We start from the raw sequence: 23,056 nt of genomic DNA, 5'->3' as shown, positions 1-23,056 counted from the left end.
TCTTGTGGAAGAAAAGACTTAGTTCAAGACCTTGTCCTCCATCTTGCTTCCTACATAAACTAAAACAGCTCTGGACCTATCCTTTCTTATCTTGAACTAGAAGTGAATAGCAGCTATGATGACAAGTTGGCATTATTTTTGTTAATCAGACATAATCATACTAATTATATTTTGCTTAAACCAATATAAGTATTCATTTCTAGTCTAAAACCTTTTGCCAAATTCAAAATACACCTAAAGAATTATATGTTCACAAGTTAGACAGTTGATCTATCCACAGTCAGAAGTTGGTAGGTGACTCATGATACTATTTGGATTGAAAAAATGAAGGCAGTGAAGCTTTGTTTGTACTTGTGATTCATGTAGATTAAATGTATATGCTTATTACCTGAGTAGAATTTTATGTAACCTTTATTCTGACTCATAAACTAGATACAAGGCCAGGGCTTAATGTATGCTTGTTGGACAAATAAATCCATGATATTTTGTGTACATTTATAGCCAAAGTAAAATGAGAATTCAGGGAGAAATTATAGATGCCTAGGTGTTAACTGGGAATCAGTTGTAAGGAGACATAGACCATCAAAGAGATGAAGAAGCTTAAGGAAAGGTAACAAAAACCTCTTTAAACCGGGCTGTGGACAATCAGCTCAATCAGATCACAATGCCACACAAGATGGAGGACCTGAGATTGAGCCCTAGAGCCATTGTAAAAAGAAAAAGCCAGGATGCTAGCATACAATTGTAATTCCTGTGCTGAAATTACAGGGAGAAGCGGGCAGATCCTGGTGGCTCTCTGGCTAGTCAGTCTAGCCTAATTGGTGAGCTGTAGGCCAGTGAGAGACCTTGTTTCAAAACAAACCAAAACCAAAACCAAACAAACAAGGTGGATGACAGCTGAGTAACAACATTGAGGATGATCTTTAGCCTCCATACACATTCATACAGACATATGCGTGCACACACACACACACACACACACACACACACACACACGGGGCGGGGGGCATCCTCAAATCTATTCTTTGTCTGTTTGCTCTGTAAACTTGAGTGAGTGATTAATCTTCTCAGGTCTGAATTACCTTTTTTTGAGGATGAAAAATGACCTGCCAATGAGATGGCATCTAAGAACATTTTCTGTGAGAGTTAAGGTCCAGGTGTACTTATACACATTTCCTGCCCTTTCTATCCAAATCCAGGGTAAGTCAGAGAGCAAACGAATGCACTGCACAGAACTCCTGTGTGGCCTTTTACTAACCTGTACTTTGCTAAGCAGTATGATCTGTGATAAGTTGATCACTTCATTTCAACCTTTCTTCCCGTAGGGATGACATGACTTTTAGGAAAAAGAAAAATAATCATCTTTTTCTGCATTGGGACATGTAAAGCATATCTTTTCACAGAAATAAATTTACTGCTGAAATGTCAATTGATACTTTAAGTAACAAGAAGAGTTGCTATAGTAATACAGTGCTTATTAGGATGAAGTTAGAAAATAAGGTGATTTACATTAATGGCATATGCCCTTACTTATTTCTGAAACGATCTTTTATTAGCAATGTTTTAAGGCAAAGGGAGATTTTCAGAAATAAATAAGATTTATCAAGAAATAATTGTTGCCATCAAACTTTAATAAGAACATTTTTTTTCCTAAAGCAGTTAGTCAAGGTAGTTTTTTATCACTATATTGTGTGCTTCCTCTGTCTTAAAAAAAAAGTGTTCTTTATACTAACATTGAACAAGAAGTAAAGTATTTGGTTGTTTCATTACCATATAGATTAAAAAAATGGTATTGGTAAACCCACAATCGAATTTTGTTGTTATGCTAACATGTCATGGCTGTAGTTCCTCATATCTGTGATCATACATTGTTATTCTTACATTTGAAATTTATTGAATTAAAACTATTGCATACCGTATTTGTTAATGTTGTACTATTTTGAAGCTGGATTATCAAATAGCATTCCATGAATAAACAAATTTCCTGTACAAGAAGTCCAGCTTTGATGAGAATGCAATCTGTGGCAGGATAGGTAGGAAGAAAACCTAAAATTCTTACTTCTTCAAAAGAAAATATAGCTTCGGGCTGGAGAGATAGCTCACTGCTCTTGCAGAAGACCCAAGTTCAGTTCCCAGCACCCACGTGGGGAAAAATCACAATTGCCTTTAACTCCTGCTCCAGGTGATCCAGCATATTCTTCTGGCTTCCACAGGCACCTGCACACATGGCATACACTTGCACAGACATATGCACACATATTGAATAATGTTTAGCTAGTCTTAGTCAGTAGTACTAAGCAGAAAGGAGAGATGTTCCAATACCAGCTAACCAAGACCAAGCACTGGTTTAATGGTGAAAATAATAATGATAAGTAATACTAATGTTTATTGAGCAAATGCTAGGAACTAAAATTATTTTTATAAATAAACTCACAAATCCTTACAACAGCCCACAAGACCTGTGTGTTATTCCCATTTGCAGACCTCAGCTGCTCATAGTGAGATTATGTTATCATCAGAATTAACCTGGTAGAAATTAGAGATCAGATGAGACTTTAAAGAAGTTTAAAAAGAACCTCACTGACTAAAGCCAATTTTTACCCAGAATCATTCTGTTTCACAGATTTTAATTAACAGTTTGAAATTTGTAATATTACTTGAATTTCAGACTGGTGAAAATTGAACACTGTATTAAAGGATCCCAGGCGAAAGGACACGAGTTGCGTCACAGAGACTTATTAAATGTGATGGAAACTCAACAGATGAATACCGGCAAACAGGTGCAAGAGCTCAATTAATTTTTAAACCCTACGACTCAGGAGGATTGCAATGCATCGTGTTGACAGCCACAGCACGTTGCTAATTTCATCAATGAGCTTAAAAATCTCAATACATTAGAGCATGTGAATGTATTAAATTTTTAAAAAGTGTGAGTAGTACTAGGGTATCCTAAAACTAAAAATGTTAATTTCTCTATGGGACTTGAAATCATTTATCTAGTGAAAAGATGGTGGTTTTTTTTTTTTTCTATTACTGTACTCTGACTGCTTTCATGTACAAATTGAGTTCCATTATTATGTGTAATATAGACTGCTGTTACTAAGTATGGCTTTTAACTCAGAAAAAAAAAAACAACAACATCTAACAGTTCATGAAGTATCCAGCTTCTTTGGTGACATGTGAAGGAAGTTTGCAACCCATGCAGTGGTGGTATTAGATGCCAAGGGAATGCTGAAGTCTTTTTGCATGACATGATTGAAAATGATAAATTAGGGACAAAAAGTTGAGCCAACATAATTTGTTTTCACCAGGAATTAACCTTATGTGGGGTTCTGGGACCATTTCAGCATGTGATGGAGATGAGGGTTTGTCATCTCCACATAACCTTGCACACATGAGCAGTCTTATGGGACCATTTGAGAATTTGATGGTGACAGGGAACATCTCCACATAATCCTGTACACATGAGCAGCCTTAGGAAGAGATGAGTACCACTTCCTGTGGTATCACTATCTCTGACTCAGATTGGTAAGATAGCTCTTATCCAGTGGGTTTTCCTCTTTGTCACCATCACTAACCTGTCTGTGTGCCTGGGATTGGTAAATAAGAGTTAGTTCCTGGCCTTTTTACAACTTAGTATGAGCTGAAACCTACAGTGCAGAGTACTAAGTTGAAATATGTGGTAAAAAAAAAAAAAAATAGGGCATCTTGGTGAGTATTAAAGGTAAGTAGATAGAAACTTCAAGAAGAAAGAAAAGGCATCCTTAGTCAAAGGAAAGGGTTTTGCAGGGGCTGGAGAAGAAAGCCAGGCATGCTACCCTCTTACTGTTAAAAACCGTGTGTTTATGATGAATGTGTAACAACAAGTGTTTGGAAAACATTTTATCTTCTCTGTTAAGATTTCTGAAGAAGCTTTAAAGAAAATAAAAGGAGCTGGGCTTAATTCTTCAAGATTTTTGCCAGAAAAAAAAAAAACTATTCTGTTTTGTATATAAACTTACTTCTCCCTATTTTTGCTTAACTGGAGCATATTTAGCAATCCTATTTAAAACATAAAAACAACTGTAATGTACTTCCTTGCTAACAGGTGAACTGAGTACATTTTGATTCTTAATCAGATACATGTAATCTGCACCTACCCAAACATCTAGATAATGGCACCAGTCACAACTGTTGCTTTTATAAAACCACTATCAAGGAAGCGGATGAAAAGGGGAGACAAATGTGCATTCTAATAACCTGAGCCAACAATAAGTTATTTTCAATAGAATGAAAAGAACAAAAGCCAAAGAGATTCATTTCCATTCCCAGGTTATGAGACCAGGAAGGTTGCTGCTCTCACCAGATGCACAGTCTTTAGGGTTGACAATGCACATCTCCCCCAGGGACATGCAGAGAGAAAGCCAAACTCTTGCAACTTGATGCAGAGAGATTTGACATCCATTAAAACATCTCTCAATAACAAGCTATTCAGGTGTAGAGTAAAGATTCTATACTTTTTTTTCCCCAGAAAATGAGATTGTTGCATAAAACACCTGACATGGAATCAGAGCCTGTGTAAACCATGCTGAACCTGGTGCTATCATTTCAGCTTCCTTCCTCCTGACTAGGAAAGAGGAGATGAGGAGATTTGCTGAACATACCGTCTTAAAATTGCTGCCTTATTTTGAGCACATTTAAGTCCAAGATGATCCTAAAGACAATGAATTATATTCAAACTCCTATGATGAACTTTAACAACAATAAACAGCACTGATCTGAACTTCTCTAAGTGTCTGATAAACTGCTCAGAAATCTTCATTTTATTTTAGAGTTTTTAGATGCACTATTTTTTACCAACAAGGTAGATTAATTGTGTTTAAAGTCATGGGGTTCATCTGCATACAATACTTGCAAACTTTGGAGGCAACGTTTGACCCCTTGGTTTTTTTGTTTGTTTGCTTTTTGTTTTGTTTGTTGTTTATTTAGCTCTATTTCGAATATAAGGATGACTGCTTCTTACCTCTCATAATTTGAGTAAGGATTTATTGACATAATTAAAGTACATAAACATGATTAACAGAAAGTCTGCTTTCAGTGTTTCCCAAGTGTATTACCTGTAAAATAAATGATATGGAGTAATTAGTTTTTGAAAATAAAAGCAGCTGGAGAGATGGCTCGGTGGATTAAGTGTTTGCCATGCAAACCAAGTACTGGAGTTTGGATCCCCAGTATCCACATAAAAGCCAGGTGTCTGCATCCTGGAGGCAGAGACAGAATCAGGGCCAAGATGACTAGTTAGACTAGCCTGAATTGGTGAGCTTCGTGTTCAGGATGAGACCCTTCCTTAATATACAGAGTGAAAAGTTATTGAGGAAGACACTTAATGTTAGCTCCTCCACTTAATGCCTACACACATGTGCACACACACATGTGTATACATACATACATACACACACACACACACACACAGAGTCTCATATATATATGAACACACGTGTACACCACACAAACCCTTGAAGAACACTGAGTAATAAAGAACTTTTAAATAGTTATATTTAAGACTTTACCATGGTCATTGTGGCTTTGCAGAGGAATGTGGCATCCTGCATTTTCTATACATGTATGACAGAAATGTTCTGTTGTTTGGTTGGGATTTGAGGGTGTTACATTTTACTATGCCACTTTCCTGAAAACATCAGTTTAGAAACTGTAGGTAGACAACCGGGAATCTTCCTTCTCTTTTTACTCTATGTTAGTGTGCACCATGTCTTTGGTAGCAGTTGGCATAACATTGGCTTTTCATTCTTAGTAAAGGGTTTGAATTTCTTGAGGTCAGTGATGACATACTTTTAAGTGTTTTAATCCTCAGTATTTAGCCTATAAAAGATTTTAGATGTTGGCTAAATGAATGATTGGTGTATTGTTAAGTGTATGCATTTGTTAGGTCTTACAGAATATTTTTTGTGACATTCTGGACTGTAATTGTTTTAGTCTAGAGATTTTCTACTGGTAACTTTATATGCACATCAGCTAATAGTCAGACTAAATAAATGGACCAGCAGAGCAAGACTGTGAAGACAAAGGAGTGGATTAAAATGACTCACAATCTATTTTATTGTTGTGGAACTATGCTTAAGAAAGAAGATACCTGTGTAAAAAGATAGCCCATGAAAGCTACAGAAAAAGAAACAGAAACAGAAAAAATGTATAATTAAAAAATAAAAATGTTGTACTCTTAAAATAACAGAATACAAGTTGTATAATTTATATTGCAAGAGAAATCTAGAAGTTTAATTATGGAAAATAATCTCCTGGCCAGATGGTTGAAACATAATCTGGATGGTTTATGTTAATGAAGCTCAGGTTCATCTTCATAGCACCCGTTATTAAATAGTCAACATCAAGTGTAATAAGAATTCTACATCCTCATCTTTTAAATATATATAAGCAATACTTTGTAAATATGGTGATGTATCATTAATTTGTGCATTAGAGACATTTTGTACTTTATTTTGGAGGCTGACCTCTCCTATTATACTATAAGTGTTTGGCAAATCCTTAATGTTTAATACCCACTCTGTTTTACAACTGAGAATAAGAGAAAAGTAAATGTATGAATGGTATCCACCAGGGACTTTTTTCCCCCTAAATGTACACTAAATACTCCTTGAATGCTTCTAATATTTCATATTCACAATAATCCCATGTTCCAGAGTTATAAATGTGACATCTTACCACTGGATGACAAACTCAGAGGCTAAGTATATTACCTCACACCCACAGCAATAAAGAGAAAGGCTTTCCTGAAGTTAGGACCATTTCTGTTATCCAATGCTGTCTTTCTAGAAGCATGACCATTCCTATGCTTTTCCCTAGTAAGATGTGTTTGTGTAAATGATGTACTTAGAGATGCTTAACCATGACCTAGATGACCACAGCTATTAAACTATAGTGACAACATGTAAAATATTAACAGAAATACTGTGTTCTTTAGAGGGATTGGTTTAATATTAAGGTAATGTTAATTATTATTATTATTCAAATTAGCCTAGAAAGTTACTGCAGTCCTAATTATACTACTGGTTTTTGTATATGCTTCATTAATTATTTATTTAATTTGGAATGATAAATGCAAGAGAAATGTCCAACACAACTTTGAAAAGAAGGTTAATTATGAACTAGTAAGGTTACCAGTAGGTTACCCCAAGTGACAAAATCTAGCATAAGGAAGCAATAATCAGTATTTAAAAATAGTTTTGTATTGGTGAAAAATAGAGAAATGCATAAATGTAAGACAATTGAGAATGCTGGAGTACTTTTATCTGTAACTTGAAATGCAGTATATCATCAGAATGATGTGGTAAATCAATAGGAAAAATGTAGCATTTATAAAATAGCAGTGTGTTAAACTTCATACTATAACAAAAGTTATTTTTCATGTGAATCAAATAATTAAGCATATAAACAAAGCCAGAAATACATCCAGAATAAAGCTGATAATGTTGGAGAGGAGTAAGCTTTCTTCATTGTGGTATAACCTAAATAAATCAATAAATAATGGGGAAAAGTGTGGGGTGGTGAGGGGGTGGGGCGTGATGAGATGATTCTGTGGATGAGAGTGTTTACTTTGCAAACTTGAGAACTTGAATCTGAATCCTCAGCAACCACGTAAAAAGTCAGGCCTTGCTAGCCCTCAATTATTGTGGAGTGGAGACATCAGACCATGGACATTCTCTGTCAAGCCAGCCTAGCCCAGAAGTGGGCTTCTGGTTCTGAGACATTGTCTTGAGGCATGTGAGACAGAGAGCTAAAGGAGAAGACATCCTGTGCCCTCCTTTAGCTTCCTCATGAGCGTGCACAGGCACTCACTCATACCTGCATACACATACATAAATACTGCCACCCCTCCCAACACACACACAATTCACCACTAGTAGAATTTTCTGGGTTGGGATTCAGTCCACACTGGACTTCTGTATAGTAGAAAATCTACAAAATTGAGGTCATAGTCTAAAAAAATAATTTATATATGAGAAAATAAGGGTTAGTATTATTATTTTATAAACAAGCCTTCCAAATCAATAAAGGAAAAAAGTAATACCACATTAAGAACATGAGCATAAGATTTATTCAAGCAATTTACAGCCAGAATCAAATGGCTATTAGATTTGAAAAGATGCCCAAACATACTAATTGCCAAAGAATGCAAATTAAAACAACAGTACACTATCATTTGCCTACTATTAGACTAGTCAGGGCTGAGTAGTGATCATTCCTCGTACTGGCAAGGATGTGGGAAGATTGACTCTATAATATACTATTGATGTAAGTAAATTGGTGCAATCTACTTAGAGGGTAAATTTAGAAGTATTGATTCAAATTTAAATGGCAAAAATACCCTTTGACCTAAACAGTTCCAGTTCTATGGACATCCAAGGTTCTCATACAGGGCTAAAGACTGCTCAGATTCTGAGTGCCATTATGCTCTGTAGAGCTTTTGTGCTGTATAGAAACCTAAAGCGTGTAGTTTACATGTTTACTACAGGTCCTCTGTGATAACAATAGGGAATATCTTACATGTTCCTGTTATGGTAGCAATATGAACTTCACCTGAGTAAAGCTACTTTTATCTTATTTACAATTGTATTCTGAACCATCTGGTATGTGCTTATTGATATAAATACTTGATAAGGGAACAAACAAAATGAATCATAGCTATTTATACAGCTGAAGTTGTTTTTCAAAGTAAGGTAAGTTTAAAAAAAGCATGTAATAAACTATTTTGCAACTCATTCTCTTATATATACTTATATATATGCATAAGTTCATATAGGTGTGAATATATATGTGTCAAGACACAAGGAAGAGTGCTTTTTGGTTGATTTCTGGGAAGAATTCTTGAAGTAACAATATTGACAGTTTATTTCATGTACAATAGCATTACCTTTAGCTTTTACATTTTAAACAGTGGCTATGTTTATGCTGTTTAAATTGCATAAGATCTTAATGACTTTTAAATGTAAATTTTTAATTTTATTTTTATTTTGCAAAAGAATTATGTAAACATTGCAAACACATACACTGTCAACATACAAGTATCATACAGTAAGGGTTTGTAATTTTGCATTTCCTGAAGTGAAAATTATCTGCAGGTGCTCAATGAATTAAGGACAAGCCCAGTCATTATGCAATATAATTAAATCCTTGCAATCATGTGTGTTGAGACAATGAAATTGCTAGCAAATTTGAGGGCTCAATTGCCCCATTAACATCATAATTTCGTGCCCACAATCACATTTGACACAGTGGTCTGGACCTCTATCATTATTTTGTTTTTAATAGTTGTCATTTTTTTGTGACTAATAATGTTTTGCTTCTCATTTGGTCAGTCATTCATATCAAACTCATGCTGTTTATTGTAGCTGAAGTTTTCTCCAGTCCTGCCTGGCCCACGGTCAAGACAAATCTCTCTCACCTGCCAGTCCTGCAACCGCTCAGACCCAACCAAGTAAACACACAGAGACTTACATTATTTACAAACTGTATGGCCTAATGGCTCAGGCTTCTTGCTATCTAGTTCTTATATCTTAAATTAACCCATATCTATTAGTCTATAAGTTGCCACGTGGCTCGTGGGTTACAGGTACCTTACATCTCGCTTTTCATGGCAGCGGCTGGCAGTGTCTCTCTGCCTCAGCCTTTCACTTCCCAGAATTCTCTTCTCTGCTTGTCCCGCATATACGTCCTGCCTGGCTACTGGCCAATCAGCATTTTATTTATATAGAGCGATATCCACAGCAGTTTATAACTCCCTGAGTGATATAAAGAAAACCTAATAGTCTTGGAATTTTATTCATTCATTCATTTTTTTTCTTCACTTTTATTATGTATTCATTATCTTGTCAATATACATTTATTGAATAAACACTTGGCTGCATGCCAAATATCTTCTGGCATGAACTCACAGGCACTATAGAAGCACACGTAAGACCTACAAAGGCTCAAGCCTTCTCCATCTCCAGCAATGAGATGGAGAAGTAGACACGGAATCCACAAAAGACATTGGCAATTGATACCCACTGGCAAAGAGAAAATCAGTTTTCTCCAATGAAGTGTCAATGGGTATATTAACCACACTCCTCAGAGTAGGTCCAAGCCCATGAGTAGTTGACCAACCTCAAATGAACTCTGTCTTTTTGTGGACTTTTTGCTTCATTTTGTTTGGTTTTAGCAATTTTTGACTTATGGTTTGTTTTGATTTTCATTTTTATAATGTTTTGTTTGGTTGGTTTTGAGAGAGAAACATGAAGTTGGGTGAGTAGAGGAGTAGGGAAGATCTGAGAGTAGTTAGGGGGAGGAAAATCATGATTAAAATATATTATATAAAAAGAATTAAGTTTTTTTTAAAAAAAAGGTTTGTTCCTTGACCTAAAAGAGAAAAAAAAAAAAAAGCTCTTTTAAAGTAGTGGCACATAGGTAATGAACCCTGAACCTGACTCTTCGGTCTAGAGTAGAGCTAGTCATTTCCATTTTTGTCAGAAGTACTATAGGTAACTAACTGATAATATGCCAAAAGTTAAGAATTACAGGCTTATCTATCAAAGGTTGGGGGTTTAGGAGTTAACAGGAAATTGTTCCTGTTGTCAGGCTCATCAGAGACAAATTAATGAGTTGGGTAAATAAGGCGGTAATTGTGAAGAGTTTGTTGTGATGCATTCTACCTGGGTTAAGGACACTTTTTCCCACATAAAACTAATATACATTGTCCTATGTCAGCCAAGTCTGTTAATGGATTATAAAATCCAAAAAAAAGAGAATTTTCTACCTTTAGAAAACCAAACCACCCAAATTGTGGTTGAGACCATATTTTCTGTCTTAGTTACTCTGTTCCATAATTGAATGAATTAGGTATACTAGACTCCGTGATTAAACTCAGGAAATGGAAAAGCAGACAGACAAATTCTATTTCTGATAGAAAGCCCATGGGAGATTAAGAAGAGGCGAAGGGTTGCGAAACTGAGCTCCTTCAAGGCAGAGGCCACGTCTCACTTTCATTCATATTGTCTTCCTTACGGCTTAATCCAGAGCCCAGCGTCTGAATCTGGTGTGGTTTTGAATCTCTTTTTTTTTTTTTCAAAAAAGATTCAGTGTTTCTACCTACTCTCTGATACCCATGGGAACTCTGTCCTAGCACTCTAACCAATGACCACAACAAGGAAACCCATTTGAGGGCTTTCACAATGACAGGGTGTTTACTTGTTTCTCAGCTTAACAATTTAAAAAAAAAGCCTTGATTAATCCTTCGTGTTGGGTGGGCTTTTTCTTTTCTATTTTTTAAATTTGTGTTATTGCGAGTTGTTGCTTTGTTCATACTGCTTTGAACTCCGTACTCTTATGGTTACCTTATATTTGTGTGTGTGTGTGTGTGTGTGTGTGTGTGTGTGTGTGTGTGTGTGTGTGTACACATGTGTGCTTATATATAGAATCTGGAGATTTATGTTAGCTGTCTTCCTCAGTTGATCTTCTTCTTGCTTTTTGAGACAGGGTCATTCAGTGGGCCTGAAGAACATTGATTTGGCTAAGCGGTCCAGCTAGTGAGGCCCTGGCTTCCAACTGTCTCTAGCTCCAAATTGCTAGGACAACAGTCATGCACTACTGTGCCAGGCTTTTACTGGACAGTTGGTGTCTGAACTCAGGTCTCATTCCTCCACAGCAAACACTTCATTGACTGAGCCATTTTTCCAATCCCCCTTTTATTTATTCCCTTTTAGTTTTATTTTATTCAGTCTGAATTATCTACCTTTCTTTATTCCTGTAAGCTACAAAAACAAAGCATTGGCACTAATGAAAAGAAGCCTTGGAAATTTCTTTATCCAGAATAGAGGAGGATGTGTGACAGATACTCTGAACAACACCAAAATGTTTCACAAAGCCCAACACCTCTGGTTCTCTAAAGATAGGACAAGAAAGTCACTGGACCATATTTAACAATCTTCTCTAGGAAATCCATTGCATATAGTTCACATCAGAATTCCATAAACAATAGTCACCAAGGCCCAGAATGAAAGCTTAATGGGTAATAAATACACTAGATATAGTTGAAAGATTTTGTGTTCATTTTCTGTGACTACATGGCATTGCGAAGGTCAAATGGGACCTTCCAGAAGAAAAGCTTGTCGATTACAGGGTTCTCCATTTGTCATCTGCAGGTTTCTGTGCAGTGTGGAATTATCTAATGTGAATATATATTATATAAACGTGAAATTGTGTTATATAGGACATTAACATAATTTTACTTTATGTTACTATTTTGAAATAAAAATAGATTTCTTCAGAATAAAAGAATTGGTCGAGATCCTCATAGTTTTACAGCTAGTTGACTGTCAAAATTATAAACTTTTTCCATTCTGAGGCATAGGAAGGTGTCATTTATCTGGGAAATGGAAATGCCTTTCATATTTCTAGGATTATTCTAGATATCGGTTGATTATTCCTATTATTTTGTTGTAAAACATTCTTTTGTTTTCAAAAACATATTCATTGGCAGTAGCCTGCAAACATACATTATGCTCTTTGCTTTTCTCTATTTGATGAACTTAGATAAGGTAAAGTCATTTGTGGATAATTCAGTAGTATGTTTAAAACTATATCCTCATGAGTATCTTTGAAATGAAAATTCTGTTTTAAAATATCGAGTTAAGTGATTACCTAGTATAACCATGTTCTTAATTTCTGCAAAATTTTAAGTATAATGATAAAACATTTAAAGCATTTAAAAGCACCCTGCAATATTTGTTAATTCATTGGCTATATTATTTTACACAAAAATGCATGTCTTGAAACTATTTTACATGGCATTTCTCTTTTGAACATTGATGTTGAATTCTGTAAAGTTGAAAGTAGCTAGGAATCCAGTCTTGTTCAAGCTTCCTCCAAATCTGAGCCTCAAATAATGACTCACTGCATTTTGTTTAGATCCTTAGAATTCTGCGAAACACGTTTCTTAGTGATCAAACTATTTTTCTTAAAAATATGAGAAATCAGTTAACAGATTGAGAGAAATTGACCTACCTTTTCTGTTTAGACAATGACATTTTGTTTCTGAGAGACCCATCAGGTTGGAGGATAAATTTCTAGAGTCTAACCTTTCTTAGCATGTAGGTTTTCCAGGGACAGAGTGAGCTCATCATAATGATTGTTTATTCAGATACCCAGGTTCTTCATGCTTGGGTATGTTATTTCCCTCTTCTCTGTTGTAGTTCCCAGAGAAAATTAATATACAGCAGTGGTTGCACCCATGCTGTGTAAACAGTATGAAATCTGATCTAAGCATGCATATCCTCTTACAATTTGCTTTTTTTTTTTGCAAAAAACATATCTAAGATACTAAAATATGTTTATTCCAATCATTCTCTCAGATGTTCATTCATAAGAAATCTAGAATGGAAATATAAATTTCTCAGGAATGTTCACTAATAACCTTCTCTTAAAGGTAGAATTCTCATATAAATTCATTGACATTTCTAAGATATATTAACATCTTATTTCCTAAGGTAAAATTGTATAAAATTCATCACTTCTGCTCACTCCAATCCTTGAACTGTACAGAGCAAGTTTGGTCCAATGCGCATGCTGCAGAGTATTATGGAAACAGTATCTTTTGTCATTCTCCAGTGTGCTTCTTTTCTCTTCAAGTCTCATTAGATTTGTGATTTGATTTTTTTTCTTTCCTGTGGATTTTTAGTACCTTTTCAAGCAAAGGTTTTTATGTTTTAATAGACTTCCAACTTATCACACTTTCCCTCTTATCATTCATGTTGTGTGTGTGTGTTTAAAACAGTATTTTTATTCTTTGAGAATTTCATGACCATCTCCTCTGTCTTTCCATCCTTTTCCACCAAACATTGAGCATTCTTCTCCTTTGCCCCAAGAAGTCAAGTTTCTATTGGCCAAGGAGTCTTGGGAGTGGGGCCTGCCCTGGCCTGTGGTCAACCTACTAGGGATCAGATCCTTAAACCCAACTCTACCTCTTCCAACAGCTCTCAAAGGCCAATAGCTTCTCAGCAAGGGGTAGGACTTGATGCTCACCTGGCTTCTTCTGTGCTGGGATTTTGTTTGACCTCAGCTTGCATGGGTCTTAAGTATGCTGCCACAATCACTGCTGAGGTAGGAAAACAGTTTCCTTGAAGTCATCTACCACCACCACCACCACCACCACCACCACCACCACCACCACCACCACCACCACCACCTCCCTCTCCCTCCTCCTCTGGAAGATCCTTGTGCCTTGAGGAGAGGAGTGTGGTATATAGGTCCTATTTAGGGCTGAACTCTCCCAGTCTCTTATTCTCTGTACATTGACCCATTGAGGATCTGTTATTTTCTTTGTTGCTTTTATGACTTTTCTTATGTCTTTAGCTTGTGGCAGTTCAGTAATGATGCACCTAGATGTGGTTTTCTTTATTTTATTTGCAGCACATTACATTTTTTATTACTATAAGTTAATGGTTTTTGCAAAGTTGTAAAATTTTATATTAATATCTTCAAAATGTTGTCTACTCCTATTTCTCTTTTTTTTGTTTGATTACAGTTGTTGTTGAATTATAAAAGATAGTGATTATATGTGTTTTAAACCATAAAGAAAAATTAAAATAAGAGAGAATTGTAAATGAAATGTCACAATTTCTCAGAAAATTTAGTTTCTTAAATATGGGTAAATAGGACATTTACATAGCAAATGTTAATGCTACTTTTCTTCTTTCCTTATTCTTACAAAATCTCTCTAGGTGCCTTTCCTCCCTCAGCTGTCTATGCAAGAAAGGACTTGCTACAAAGATCCACCCACATTGCTACCAAGACTTTCCAAGCTCTTCGCATCTTTGTGAACAATGAGCTCAATGAACTCTACACAGGACTGAAAACAGCACAGAAATTCCTGAAAACTGGTGGTCGCCTTGTCGCCCTCTCCTTCCATTCTTTAGAAGATCGCATTGTCAAACGATTTTTGCTTGGGATAAGTATGACAGAAAGATTTAACCTAAGCATTAGACAGAAGGTGAGGCAGGCTTCCCTGCTGGATTCAAATCCTGAGATTGAGGGGAGCAGTGCTGTAAGAGCTCCTCTGATGTGGGATCTGATTCACAAGAAGGTACTTACTCCAGAAGATCAAGATGTGCAAGATAACCCCAGAGGGCGCTCAGCCAAGCTCAGGGCAGCTATCAAATTATGAGGATCTTATTATTTGATCCTCAATTTTTCCTTCTATACTATAAATTGTTTTCTGATTTAAAATAGTGTTTCTGAACAGTTTGATGGAATGTAAAGTATGCGGCAGTCTAGAAATTAGACGTATTTAGTATTTTTTTATCTAAAGATAATGTAGGAAGTTTTAACATGACATAAAAACTTCCACTCAGAGGGCAGAGTCTCAAAACTGGAAAACTTGTTGATCTCTGCATTGTATTTGAATTATAAAATTTATTCCTCCCTTTAATGAGGAAATGGAAAAACTCACATTGTATTAATCTAGGTTTGTAAACTCAAGCTTCAAAGAGAAAGATAATCATAACTGTATGCTCTACATTCCAAATTGAGATATTCACATTTGCAACAGACTTTCTATGGCTCAAATAATTCATGATGATTATGGAACAAAGTATAGTTTCCCTTCCTGTAGCTTTATCAAATGTAAGCTTTTTACAAATTTTAATTTTCTAGTATTATTTAAAATATGCCACACTGATGATTTTCACTAGTGAAATCCTAGTTCATTGCTTTGAAGGCATTTCTCAGTATGATCCATGTTTCGTGTTTTGCAAAGTAAGCACATACAATTTCCCTAACAGCCCTCATAGAAAATGTGAAGTACAGAGTTTCTATTTGATGTCAGTTGTATCTGTTGCAGTAATGTACAATACCTTCAGTGAGCAATGTAATCTCTCATTTGCATCTTGAGATTTTTTTAATTAATTTTTAGATATTGTACAAAGTAATAAGTTTCATTATGGCATTTCCATAAAAATAAAGCATGGTACTGATTCTTATCACCCCCACTACTCTTCTCTTTCCCTTCCCTAATTCCTTCCTTCCTTATTGGTCTCTCCCTTCCCTAAAATTGTCTCTTACTCTGCTTCATGTCACAGGTACTCTGTTATCCTCCTAGACAGCTCCCTCCCCTATCTTAGCCCTCTTTCTATTTGTGTATACATATAATATTAATGTATATATTTATACATATATGTACACACATGTAAGTTTAAATCTAGTTTCTTTCTGTATGTGAGAAGAGACATGCAATATTTGTCCTTCTGAATCTGGCTGTTTTTGCTTGACATAATGATATTTAGTTTCATCCCCTTTTTTTGAAGATGAACAATAAAAGAGCCTTATTATTTTTTTATGACTGAATAAAATTCCACTGATTATAAGTGCTATATTTTATTTGTGTGTGTGTGTGTGTGTGTGTGTACAGGTGCTCATACATGTGTTTGTTTATGTGTGGATCAGAGGTCAATGGCAGGTGTCTTCCTCAGTCATTTTTTTAAATCTTACTTATTTTAGATAAGAGTCTCTCAGTTAGCTTCAAGTTCACTGATTGCTTTCACTGTATTGCCATTTAGCTCCAGGGATCTACCAATCCCCACCTTTTCATACTGGAATCACAGATGTTGCCATTATACCCCAGTAGTTAAGGGAATGATACCAAAAACTGACAATGGATTCCATGAAATTAAAATCAATAAAAAGAAGCTATGAATGTGATTAATAAATGGGCTAATGAATAGATAATTCTTAAAAGATGAAGTACAAATGTACAGTATTCATATAAATTGTTAACATCTTTATCCATGAGGAAATAGAAATTGAAACTGCATTGAGAGTCTGTTTCATCCATTCGAAAACAAAAAAAACAAGCATTAAGAAAACAAATTCTGGCATGGATGAAAATAAAAGGAAATGCTTATACATTCCTAGTGAAAGTGTGACTTAGTATAGTCACTATGGAGATCAATATGTAATTTCCTAAAAAAACAAAAAACAAAAGCTAAAGATAATCTGGTAAGAATGGATAGTACATTTAACCTTAGCCAAGGGAGAGGGATAAAAGGTGGTATAAAGGAAGAAAAGTGAGAAATGGAGCAAGGTCGGCTAAGCAGAGTAGTTGTGAGAGTAGAATAAATGAAGGGCTATAGGGAAATTTAACTGTCATAGTTAGGGTTTTCTTCTGTGAAGAGACACCATGGCCATTTCCTCTTTCAAGGAAAACATTTCTATGGGACTTGCTTACAGTTCAGAGATTTAGTCCAGTATCATCATGGTGGGGAGCATGGTGGCATGCAGGTAGACATGTGCCGGAGAGGTTTCTGAGAGTTATACATCTGGATCCACAGGCATCAGGAAGACTGAGCCACTAAGCCTGGCTTGAGCTTCTGAAACTTCAGTGCCCACTCCACAGTGCCACACTTTCTCCAACAAGGCCACACTTTCAAAAATGCTACTTCCTAAGAGTCTGTGGGGGCCATTTTCTTTTTTTTCTTAATTTTATTTTTTATTAAGGAATTTTTTATTCATTTTACATACCAACCATAGATCCCCCTCTCTTCCCTCCTCCTACCCTTCCCCAGTCTTCCCCCCAACCTCTCCTCCAGTTCCCTCGCCCATGGGGAGTCAGCAATGCCTGGTACGTTCAGTAGAAGCAGATCCAAGCCCATCCTCCCTGCATCAAGGCTGTGCAAGGTGTCCCACCATAGGTATTGAGCTCCAAAAGCCAGCTCATGCACCAGGGATGGATCCTGATCCTACTGCCAGGGGGCCTCTTAAGCAGATCAAGCTTCACAACTGTCTCGCTGTGAAGACGACCTAGTCCAGTCCCATGGAGGCTCCATGACTGTTGGTCTAAAGTTCATGAGTTCCCACTAGCTTGGTTTGGTTGTCTTGATGCTCCTTGCTCATAGAATCCCTCTTCTCTCTCTTCAACTGGACTCCTGCAACTCATCCTGGTGCTTGGCTGTGGATCTTTGTACCTGCTTCCATCAGTTACTGGATGAAGACTCTATGATGATAGTTAGGATATTCACTGATCCGATTACTGGGGTAAGCCAGTTCAGGCATCTCTCCACTATAGCTAGTAGTCTGAGCTGGGGTCATCCTTGTGGATTCCTGGGAACTTCCCTAGCACCTGGTTTCTCCCTATCTCCATGATGTCTCCTTCTTTCATGGTATCTCTCTCATTGCTGTCTATGGGGGCAATTTTCATTCAGACCACAATAACCTATACTAAAGACTTTTGAAAAAGACATGGAAACCTACTATTGTAGAAGCTTCCTACTATGAGTGTAAATACTTGTGAAAATATACACATACATGAATTTAAGGGGAGTTACCCTATGTGGTGAGGGGGAAGGGCATCCCCAACACCATAGGCTATCAAAAAACTCAGTGCCATGTATGAGTTACATCCCTTTGAGTAGTTGATTGATGGGAGTCCCATTGCTTCCTAAACAGTAGAGGCTATTGCCATTGCTCTTGGTTAACCTCTTGATCTTGAAAGAAAGATCCTATTGATGAAGACACCACATTACCTAAGTCATAGGACATGGAGAAATCAAACTTATATTGACATGGAAGCTTCATTCCTACTGACTAGTTTTCATGCTGCTGGGAGGTACTATTTGGGCTTCTGGTGGAAAAAGGTGATCAACAGTGTGAACTGTGTGAGCTACGATAATTACTAGACTGGTAAAATATGCTCTCTGGTACAATAATTGTATGAAGGCTCTGGGAGTAACAAACTACTTTCTGATTATACTTAAGGCTTTCTCCATTAGATAGAACCCATGTCTACTACTGTTAATTGATCCAGGAATCCATGACTGCGTAGGTCATAGACCCTAGGGGAGAGTCTACCACTATTCTATTAAATTGACACAGAATAAACTGCCTCCTAAATACTTATCAACCACCACTTAACTAAAGTAGCAAAGTCCCCAACTACATTCTAAACATGTGTCCCTAAATGCCCACAGACAAATGTAATCCTCACCCCTCATCAAGGAAACTTCTCTTTGCAACAGATGGAGACCACAAAACAAATCAACCAATCAAAATGCAGTATTGTGGAGCTCAGTCCCAGTGGATAAGTGTACGAAACTTCTCTTGTTTTTAACCCACTGAGTTGCTGACAACTTGGTAAAACCACCATGGGAAAGTAACACACTAACAGGAAAATATCTTGTATATGTATAAGAAAGATCCTTCAATAAACACAGCATTTATTTTTAAAATTCTATTGATTTACACACACACACACACACACACACACACACACACACACGTACCATATGCTGTTACTAGGCTTTTGTTGCAGGATTCATAATAAAATACAGGAATGTATTTTAAAACCTTAAATCTAGAGAATAGTTTTGGGCAATTCAAACAATACACATAGGAACTCCAGTGACACAATCAGTTACTTGGAGGTACTTACACCAAAATAAAACTAGTCTTTACAATCGAATCTCAGGCTTTGCCAACAAAACATTTCTGAATGTCTTTACTGACTGCTTTCTCAGAATAGTTGGGCATAGCTTCGATTTAATATAGCAAATGAAAATGGGTAGCAAGTTGCAGTTTATGACTTACATAATGATAGTGAATCACCACGTAACATTTTGTGGCTATCTAGTTTGTTTGTATTTTATAAATTATTCATTACATTCTCTTTGGAGATGCATCATTTTTTAAATTTATCTTTTGTATTTTATATAGCATTTGTATATAATTTGTATAAGTTCATTTATATATGTTATATATGTGTGTATTATATATGTATAATATCTACTTATAGCCAGTAGTTTATAAGTAAGTACAGTATGCCCATTAAGCTTTTGTAATTAATGTATTTGTAAAAATCACTTGAAATATTGCAAGTGTTTGAAAACATTTCCTTCAGTCTCTGAAGAATGTTATATATTTCCAACGTTTTTAAAAAGTCTTATCATTATTTTTGTTTTAAAATAATAAACAGATAATTATTGTTCTGTACACTTTTAGGGATGATTCCAAATTCTTTCCCCAAAAGTTATGATAGTATTCTTAATGGTAATTAAATACACATACACACACACACACACACACACACACACACACACACTCACTGCTTCTCATTCAGTGAGCATGTAGAAAAAGCTAACCATTTAGGAAAAAAAGTTTAAACTTACATTTCTTCTTTTTATACTCACTGCTGCCATTATCATATAAAAACATGCCAAATCAAGTGATATTAATTCATATTGTAACTTAACTCTGGGCAAATAAATATGAAGAGAAATTGGAAATCTAGGTTATACATTTTTATGATTGCTGCAATATTTTAGTAGATATTTTATATATTCAGCATTTTACAGTTGAACTAGATAATTGTTCAAATAAGGATGTTTTGTGAATTCTTTTTTATAATTAATTTAATTTTACATATCAGCCAAGATGACAATAAATACTTTCAAAGTTCTGAAGAATGACTTCAAGATAAAATTCTACTTCAGGAATACCATTCACCATGGTATTGAAGAAATCTTGCTTGGTGTTATGGCAGACTAAGTGTGTGTGTGTGTGTGTGTGTGTGTGTGTGTGTGTGTGTGTGTACAAAATTCTTGATAAAAATAAATTCAGCACTCGGGAGGCAGAGGCAGGCAGATCTCTGTGAGTTCGAGGCCAGCCTGGGCTACAGAGTGAGTTTCAGGAAAGGAGCAAAGCTACACAGAGAAACCCTGTCTCGAAAAACCAACCCCCTCCCTAAAGAAATAATAAAAGGGAGATAAATATAAATTGGTGAAAGAAATCTCAAATTAGAACTTTTTTTCCTCAGAACTACAGTGCCATGTGCTTAATATCAAATGGAGCATTGTTTGCAAATCCATGCATATCTCAAGAGGCTGGGTTGTACAACCAAAATATTTTTATATTTCTCAAATTTTATATTTTGTCCAGTTTTATTTGTGGATTGATGTTATTTTTCAGCTAGTGTTTAGTAATACAAAGTGATCTGACAGACTATTTAGAGTATGTGTAAATATAAGTTATTTTTGAAAGTCTCATTACACTATAAATTTTTTAAATTAAAGATTTAATAGAATGATTTATGCAAGGTAACAGTAGACATAGTTCATATTACCTACCGCAAGGTTCTTCAAAAACTTTTTGGTTACTTTTCATTTCAGAAATCCAATCAAGTTATTAGACAAAAATGCAAAAAAATGTAATGTTTTGATATATGAAGTAAAAAATTGTCCCTCTGGTAACAGTGTATCCCCTTATGCAATATGTTGCCTTAATTACTGAACAAATCATTTACCCATAACAGTTTGTTATGTAACTGATTACTGAAATGAATATATACAAAACTAAATTCAGAAAAGGGCATGAGATATTTGTGATCCTTGAGAAACTGTGTCCCTTGATCTCCACCTTATATTTACCAATTAATACTCATCTGCTTTACTCAAGTGAAGGCTTATATCTAAACAATCAGCATGAGCCCCATCATTCTCTTAAGGAAAGTATTATCCATATCCACATGTTACTAGAACTACCATTAGGAATAGTGTAAGTAAATAACAACTATTGATGATAGAAAAAAATAAAAACATCAATTTTAATTTCAGGTCTACATGTGATTGCTGAATATGTGAACTTAGGTATGTTATTTGGTTTCTAGAATTCTTGTTTATTTCACTTTGAAACAAGAATGATATTTAGACTTTGTAATGAAGTTACTATGAGTGAAACAGAGGATAATATGTGTGCATGAAATCACAACTAAGAATGAAATCAGATAATGAATATGTCTAGAAATATAGTGAATACTCAATGGTGCAGTTATTTGGCTGACAAAGATTTACCAAACTCTACCTTACGTTTGTGCACACCGTGATTAAGGATGTGTCTGCTTTATCCTGGCAGCTGTAAGTATAGCCCCCGTGTCACTCACAGCGACTAATGGAGTTGCAATCCATTTATTTGGAAATTTTATTCTCACTTACTGTTTATTTAAGGCCTTTGGTGTTTGTCATACCTGAGAAGGTATTTAAGAGATACAGTTGTTGTCATTGTGGAATTTCTGTTTATGAAAAACAAGATGGCATTAAAAGAACCAGCTCCTAAAGTTGTTTGACATTTCTTTAGATTGGAAAAAGTAACCTCATATTCCTCCATATCAGTGTCTATGCTGCTGGAAGCCTATGTAGGAGGCTTCAGTGTATGCTATTAGGAAAGAAAGGATAAAGTATTTTTGAGATATTAAGAGGAAGATTGTTACAGGGCTATAAATCACAAGCACAGAAAGACAAATGTGATACTTTTTCCCACATGAGGAAACTAGAATTATTAAAAATAAAAAGATAGCCTGACAGCAATGAAGCAGTTGGTAAAGCCAAAAGAAGTAGTAGGGGAAAAGAAGACAGTTAGAGGAGTGGTTATGGAACCGTCATGGGGAAACACATTGATATTTTAATAGAGCTTTAAAACATGTATAAGTGTATACTTCACAAAACAAGAAGAGACCAAGAGAGCATTTGAATGTGTATGTTGAGAACTTTAAAGGGACAATAACTAGTGAAAGGACTATTGATACTTTTAATGAACTGATTGTCTTTGGTTTCACAGACCCAGAAAGATGGTTTATTAGAACGAACACCTCTAAGCCCTGCCCCTTCCTTCATCTAAGTGTTTATAAATCTCACATCCCCTATTTTGTACTCCCATAGTTCATAACAAAACTAATCCTTGCTTTTCTCCCCACAATTTATAAGATTTGGTTCAATCAATTTTGCTTGTCTCCTCAGTCTCTAATCTCTTCAGAGTACAGTCTTAAAATGGCCTTACGCTAAAACCAAATGGTAGTAATTAAATATCTCCTAGATAAAAGAAAATATATAAAGTATTATATATATTTAATATATATTAAAATATATAAAGTAAGTATTATATCATTGTTTTGCAAACATTGAAAATGGAAGAAATGAAGGCTTAAATTGACAGCAAACTAGGAAGTATTTATTAAGTATGACATCACCTT

At 35.6% G+C, this 23,056-nt stretch overlaps 1 protein-coding gene across 1 annotated transcript in view; it reads left to right on the top strand.

Moving 5' to 3' along the window:
* The window catches only part of Mettl15 (methyltransferase 15, mitochondrial 12S rRNA N4-cytidine), a 159,139-nt gene extending 142,730 nt beyond the window's left edge, over nt 1–16,409 (top strand). The window contains exon 6 of the mRNA XM_059261067.1: nt 14,769–16,409. Within this exon, the coding sequence (XP_059117050.1) occupies nt 14,769–15,211 (443 nt within the window). The 3' untranslated portion in view covers nt 15,212–16,409. The remainder of the gene's footprint in view (nt 1–14,768) is intronic.
* The last annotated feature ends 6,647 nt before the right edge of the window (nt 16,410–23,056 follow it).

This window comes from Peromyscus eremicus, chromosome 4 (genome assembly GCF_949786415.1).
Source record: "Peromyscus eremicus chromosome 4, PerEre_H2_v1, whole genome shotgun sequence".
NCBI lineage: Eukaryota > Metazoa > Chordata > Mammalia > Rodentia > Cricetidae > Peromyscus > Peromyscus eremicus.
Note: the sequence above shows the minus strand (reverse complement) of the source record. Positions and strands in the feature narration are given on the sequence as shown.